Below are 6,185 nucleotides of genomic sequence, written 5' to 3' on the forward strand. Positions count from 1 at the left end.
TCTCAAACACAGAGATCTGCCTGCTTCTACCTCCTGTGTGCTGGGATTAAAGGCGTGTGCATTTCTTTCTTTTTTCTTTTCTTTTCTTTTCTTTTCTTTTTCCGGAGCTGAGGACCGAACCCAGGACCTTGCACTTGCTAAGCAAATGCTCTACCACTGAGCTAAATCCCCAACCCCGGCGTGTGCATTTCTAATACTCTGCTCCCCATACCTTGCTATGACTGTGGCGTCAGAGACTCCTCCCCAGGGCAATGCTACCTCAGATGCTGGAGTTTTGTGGGAAAGGTCAGGACCCAATCAGCTACTGCCCATGACTCCCCATTCCCTCGCAGTGTTCAGTGAGGGTAGCTCATCCGGCACACATGATTCTGGCCCTACAAGGAAGGCTCATGCCCAATCTCTTCCCCTTTCCAGAGTTGTGCCCTCCCAAGGCCACAATAAGACTGTTCAATGAGACCTTGGGTTAAGAACTGACTCCATAGCGGACAACTGGGTACTGCCTTTGTGTCCAAGTCTGAGCATCCTGGCATTGCCTTGCTTCCACTGAGAGGCTGTCCTGTCGCTTCCAGATAGTCTCAGGGTCCAGGTTTTCATATCTATAAGATGGGTTCTACTTTTGGGCATGGTGTGAACACCTATAATTTCAGCTATTCGGGCTGAGGCAAGAGCATCATGCATTTAAGGTTGACTGGGTTGACTTAGCAAGACCATGTCTTAAAATTGAAGAAGGATGGTGGGCAGGATATAGTTCAGTGGTCTAAATTCAGTCCCTAGCACCACAAATAACTTGGGGGGAGGGATGACTGCTATTGCCTCCCTCAGAGGACCACCGCAGGCCCCACAAGTGAATCACAGCAGTACCTACTGTGCACAGGGGCGCATACCTTCCTGAGTCTCCACCCCAGGATGTCTTCTCCCGTTAGCACGTATCTGCCCCGAGGGTTCCGAGAGGAGGTTTGCAAAGACCCTCCCCTGCATTGCTCCGCACCAGTCTTCCCAAGTCCCTGTTACTGTTAACTTGGTCGTAACCCTGCTTAACAGCTCCACCCTGTGGTTGGCACAGGAAGTGCCCAGAATAAGGCACACACTTGGGTATCCCAGGGAACTTACTATTTTCTGATGCAACCTCTAAGATCTCTTTCCCCTGGAATTCCCTGCAACTCATCCCCTCCCAAGTGCCTCTGGAGTGGCCCTAAAAGGCAGATGTGATCCACACCTGCCTTCACACTCTTTACTTGTATGTTAGTTGATTTTCACGGGTCATCACATGCCCCACATTTGAGACGATAGTGAAGACCCAGCCTTCAGATGCACCTGTCTCTTAAGACAAATGGATGAACGACAGTCTGAAGGGCCCTTTCCTGGGAGCCGTCCTTAACAACTCCTTTAGAGGAGGTGTCTAGTGTCCCTCGAGTGGGGTCCATGTGCCTATTCAAAGCCAATCAGGTAAATCAAAAGCTGGGGTCCCCCAGGCAGCCACTTCAAGTCAGGCTGACACCCAGCTTTATTAGGGACCTGCAGGGAGAGGTACCCAGGCCCTAGGCAAAAGCCGCAAACACTGAAGCTCCCAAGGACCCTCAGTTTGTTCCGTCAGAGGCCGTCCAGTGTGGTCCCAGCTGTGGCTTCAGGAGTACTCTTGGGTGAACTGGGCATAGAAATGCCTCAGTTTTTCCAGCAGCAGCCGCAGCTTCCCCAAGGGGGGCAGAATGGTCATCCTGGAAAGGAAAGACAGTAAGCCTGGGACACAGGCCCGTTCGCGGTGGGGTCAACACATACCAGGTCTCACCGGAAGTGATAAGTGCCTTCCTGCTGGCCAAAGCCACTTCCAGGTACCACGCAGATGCCGGTTTCCTCCAGGAGACGCAGGCAGAAGAACATGTCAGGGGCCAGGCCCAGTTCCTGGGGATCAGCAGGGTGGTCAGGTCACAGCACCCAGGCCAACACCCCCACCCACCCCCCTACCCCCACCCCCTCCCACCCCCCACCCCCTCCTACCCCCACCCCCCACCCACACCCCACACCCCACACCCCGCTCAGCCCCGACATGACCCTGCATTCCCCACCTGAGCACGCTGCACTGCTCGCGGGGGCAGCTGCACTCGAGGGAAGGAATACATGGCGCCCTGCACTGGGTTGCAGCGGATACCAGGAGCCTCGTTGAAGACCTGCTCCGTGAGTTTAGCCTTGGCTGCCAACTCGGCCAGCACCTCCTGCCTCTCCTGCAACCACAGGAGGGAATTATGGAAGAGGGTTTCAATGTGTCCCCCTACAGTTCCACCCAAAGCTGGATCACCAGACGTCTTCGGCCTGATCTGGTCTGCTCACTGCTTGAAACTGCTTGAAGGACGGATCAGAGGGTGCCGGCGGACTGACCACCATGTCCATCAGGGCCTGGCCCGCCACTGGTGGGCACAGCCGTACGCTCATCAGTTTCGCCATCTGTTTCTGTACCTCAGCATCCATGTTCACCACCTCCACATAACCACCACGGAACCCGCATCTGCCGGGGAGAACATGAGTTGAGGCTGGTCCGGGAAGAGGGTGTTGGGTGTTGAGCCGTGGCACTGGCCCGAAAAAGTCCCCTACCCGTCCCGCTTCACCGCTACCACCACCTGCGCCTGTACGCACTCGCCCATGTAGCCCTTAGAGACCGAGTGGAAAGAAGCAAGCTCCTGCTGAGTCGCGTACGGTGGCCCCATCTCCATGAGCACCTTCTTGAATGAATGGAACTGAGAACCCTCGGCGTACACATTGTCCTGGTATACCTGTAGGGGCAGCAGTGTTATTCAGGCTGGCTGCTGAGCTGCTGTCCATTGCCAGGTGTCGTCGTCCCCCCCCAACCCCCACCCCGTCGAATGTACCTCATCAGCCATCAGGAAGAGGCCCTCTTCGAAAGCAAAGCGGATCACGGCTTCGATGCACTCGCGGGTCTGCACCTGCCCTGGAGTGTGGAGATGCAGCACTGATAGGGTCAGCCATGGGCAACGGAGAACTAAGCTCACTTGTTGCTCAGCCCCGGCGCACTTGGGTCAGGAGAGCTAGGGCAGGTCTCAGAGGAAGAGGCGGGGCTGATGGGAGGGGCACGCGGAGGCGGAGCTAGCAGGGAAGGGTGCGACTAAATGGGGCGGAGCAGATAGGAGGCATACCGGTGGGGTTGCCAGGGTTGATGACACACAGTACGCGAGGGCAGCAGCGGTCACGTGCTTGGCACAGAGCGCGCCGCAGCTCCGCGATGTCCAGAGCCCAGGCACGCTCTTCGTCCAGGTAGTAGTCCACTTGCACGGCGTCCAGCTCCGCCAGCGCAGCCGAGTACAGTGGGTACTGAGGAATGGGAATGAGTACACCCGTGCGGGCACGGCCTTCGCCGGCCACCAGCAGCTTGAGCACTGTCTGTGGGCGCGATAGGGAGCACAGCGTTAGTGCAACCAGGGTTGCACGCCCCACCCCGCCCCCACCGCTGCCCTGAGCCGATGCCGCTGCACCAGACTGAGCCTGATCTAGCCAACACGTAGGGCTACTCTGGCCTGGTCCACTCTACCACAATGGCGTTGCTGGCCCCGGTGGACAGAAATATGTTGTTCGGGTCTGCAGGGATGCCTCCATCTCGCCTCTCTATGTACTGTGCCACATCTTCCCGGATCATCTGGATGCCAGAGCTAATGGTATAGGCACCTGAAAGAGGACGAGCTAGTGAAGGGAGCAAGTCCTGCAACCTTCCCAAGGGACCCGTCTCTCTCTCTCTCTGCCCCTCCCTAAGGCTTGGGCTCCACCTGGAGCAGGCACTTACCCAGGCTGTGGCCCCCGCATGCCTTCAAGATACGTTCTGCCCTTCTCTTGACATCATCTGGGAAGTCAGGACTGCTCAGAAGATTGGGGTAGACACAGAGGGCCAGGACCTGGGGGAACCAAATACTGAGGCCAGGGCATTTGCGGGGGAGGGGGGTGAGCACAGGCAGTACAGCAGCCTAACCTGGCGGAAGAAGGTAATGGGTCTCTGCCCCATGGCCTGTGCATCCCCAATGTTGGCATGGATGACTTCAGTAAAGGGCTTCTTGACACCCTGGGAAAGAAGGGAGCAGGCAGTGAGATGTGGCACCACCATCCTACTGCTGCTGGCCCACATTCCACTGGGCTGGGGACTAATTCAGCAATCCCAGTTTAGAGAAAGGGCAGCAGGTGGCCCAAAGTAGTACCTGCCGCAGCTCCTGCTCCAGCTCCAAGGCACGCTGTACTATGGGTCCTCGGACTGCGTACTCCACCCTCCGCACACATGGGTTCATGGTATCCAGAGTTAACACCTTCCCCTTCAGTCCATTCCTTGAAGGCTGGCATTGATCATTCACTCCTGAGGCCATGACTGCTCAGCCCGGGGAAGGATACTGGCTCAGGAAGTAGAAAGGTCCAGATGGGGAATCAGGGCTGGGAATGGGGAAGTCTGCTGAGGTAAGACACCACCCTCTTCACCACAGCCTTCTGGCCCTACTGAAAGGGGCAGAAAGGACTGAAGGAGCTGGAGTACCGTGGGCCCCGCCCCACCAGTCTGGGCACAGATCTGCCCCAGGGAGCCAGAGGGAGTTGGTAAGGCGGCAGGCGGGGCTTGGGGCGAGGCCCAGTGCCGCCTAATGTCCCCATGAGGGAGCAGGAGACCCACTTGGGGAGTAGGGACAGACGGACGGTTTAACATCTGACACCCTGGATATTGGGCAAAGAGGGCTCTCAGCACCTGAGCCTACTGAGACCACTGGAGACTGACCCCAGCAAGGCCCAGCTGAGGTCTAGCCCTCTCAGACCTGACACATACATACCCCATCTTTACTTAAGTGGACTTGTCTCCTAGGTAACTGGGCCAGGCCTTAGGAATCTGGGGAGCCCGGGGGAGGGGAGGGAGATACTCAGTCTCTAGGTTCCAAGGGGACTGCCAGAGTGCTGTGGGTGGACCTTGGTCCCTGATGAGCACTGCAAGGGTTTGGGGGGAGGGGAAGAGACTGGAGACAGGACACAGAGTCCTGGACACCTCATCCTGGACTACCCTCATGTCCTTTCAATACACATCAGCCTGAGGTTGCCCTTAGGGCACAGCCCAGGCCAAAAGTAACTAAGTCCCCTTCCTTCTTGCTCCTGATTGGTACAGAGCAGGAAGTGAGCTCTGATAAGCCCAGAGAGCCCCACTCCCACTGGCCTTGCAGGAAGCTTATAGGCCATGCTCAGTACTGGTCATCTAAGCACCCACACACACACACACACACACACACACACATCTGTGGCTCAAGCTGAGGGCTGGGGAGCCTGACTTCTAAGCTGGGCAGCAGGCAGACAGGAAGGCCTGAGGTGAGCCTTGATCCCTCTGTCCCTGCAGGCTGAAAGAAACACCACATGAGGCCCTGTGGGGACACACTCACCTCTGATCTCTTGGCTCTGATGCCACAGTGGCCTCCCGGCTCACTGGCCTCTCTCTGGCCCTCCGACAGAGCACAGAGGACTACAGGCTTGGCCCTGACAGAGCCTGGCCCTGCCGCCTCCCCGCAGGGCCCGAGGAGCAGTCGTGCTGGCAGGTGGACGGCAGGCAGCAGCACAGAACCACTCTAAATTTAACCAGCAGCCACCACCAACCCTCCCCCAAGCCCTTCCAAGGACACTAACCCTCCAACCACAGGTGCTAGAGGAAGGACAGGCCCTGGAGATGGACACGAGGCTGGCCAGGTCAGTGCCCATGCCAAGCCAAGTGCAATGGACATGATCTAGAACTGCCTTCTTCCCTCCAGCTTGAGGCCCCTAAAGGGCCCCTCTCACTCTGATGCATTGTGCCTAGCCAGCACAGCCTGAGTGGCCAAGTGCTTGTCACCTATACCAGCCCAGGCGGAAGCTGGCAGATATGCCCCAAGATCAGGGCTACTTGCCAGGAACTGGGACCATGACCCTGGGAAGAGCCTACCGCCAGCCTTCTGCCTGTCTCGTCCTGCTGGCTCTGGCCCAATCCTATGGAAAACATTGTGTCCCTACTAGTCAGGGTCCCTGCCCCTCTGCATGGTGACCCTCCGCACTCCCCATGAAGAGTCTCCTTCCAAACTTCCCTGCTCCTTCAGGAAAGCAAAGGGTTACAGAGAAGCCTCCAAGAAGCTGAACCAGCTAGCAGAGGTGGAGGTAAAGGCTGGGCTCCTTGCCTGGGGCCTTCAGCTTCCCTCCCA

At 57.5% G+C, this 6,185-nt stretch overlaps 1 protein-coding gene across 2 annotated transcripts; it reads right to left on the minus strand.

The window, feature by feature from the left end:
• Window positions 1–1,486: 1,486 nt before the first annotated feature.
• On the minus strand, window positions 1,487–4,927 carry Gpt (glutamic--pyruvic transaminase). Of its 2 annotated transcripts, XM_059247120.1 has the most exons (12): window positions 4,806–4,927; window positions 4,194–4,379; window positions 3,971–4,060; window positions 3,788–3,896; window positions 3,539–3,672; window positions 3,147–3,390; window positions 2,862–2,941; window positions 2,629–2,765; window positions 2,326–2,500; window positions 2,064–2,219; window positions 1,787–1,899; window positions 1,487–1,715 (listed from the first exon to the last, which is right to left on the minus strand). In XM_059247120.1, exons 2-12 carry the CDS (start codon window positions 4,353–4,355, stop codon window positions 1,625–1,627), a joined length of 1,491 nt encoding a protein of 496 aa, XP_059103103.1. In that variant the 5' UTR covers window positions 4,356–4,379; window positions 4,806–4,927; the 3' UTR covers window positions 1,487–1,624. The 2 variants fall into 2 exon arrangements, with proteins under 2 accessions (XP_059103103.1, XP_059103102.1); XM_059247119.1 differs by lacking the exon at window positions 4,806–4,927 and having other exon boundaries at window positions 4,194–4,540.
• Window positions 4,928–6,185: the final 1,258 nt, after the last annotated feature.

This window comes from Peromyscus eremicus, chromosome 20, assembly GCF_949786415.1.
Source record: "Peromyscus eremicus chromosome 20, PerEre_H2_v1, whole genome shotgun sequence".
Taxonomy (NCBI): Eukaryota; Metazoa; Chordata; class Mammalia; order Rodentia; family Cricetidae; genus Peromyscus; species Peromyscus eremicus.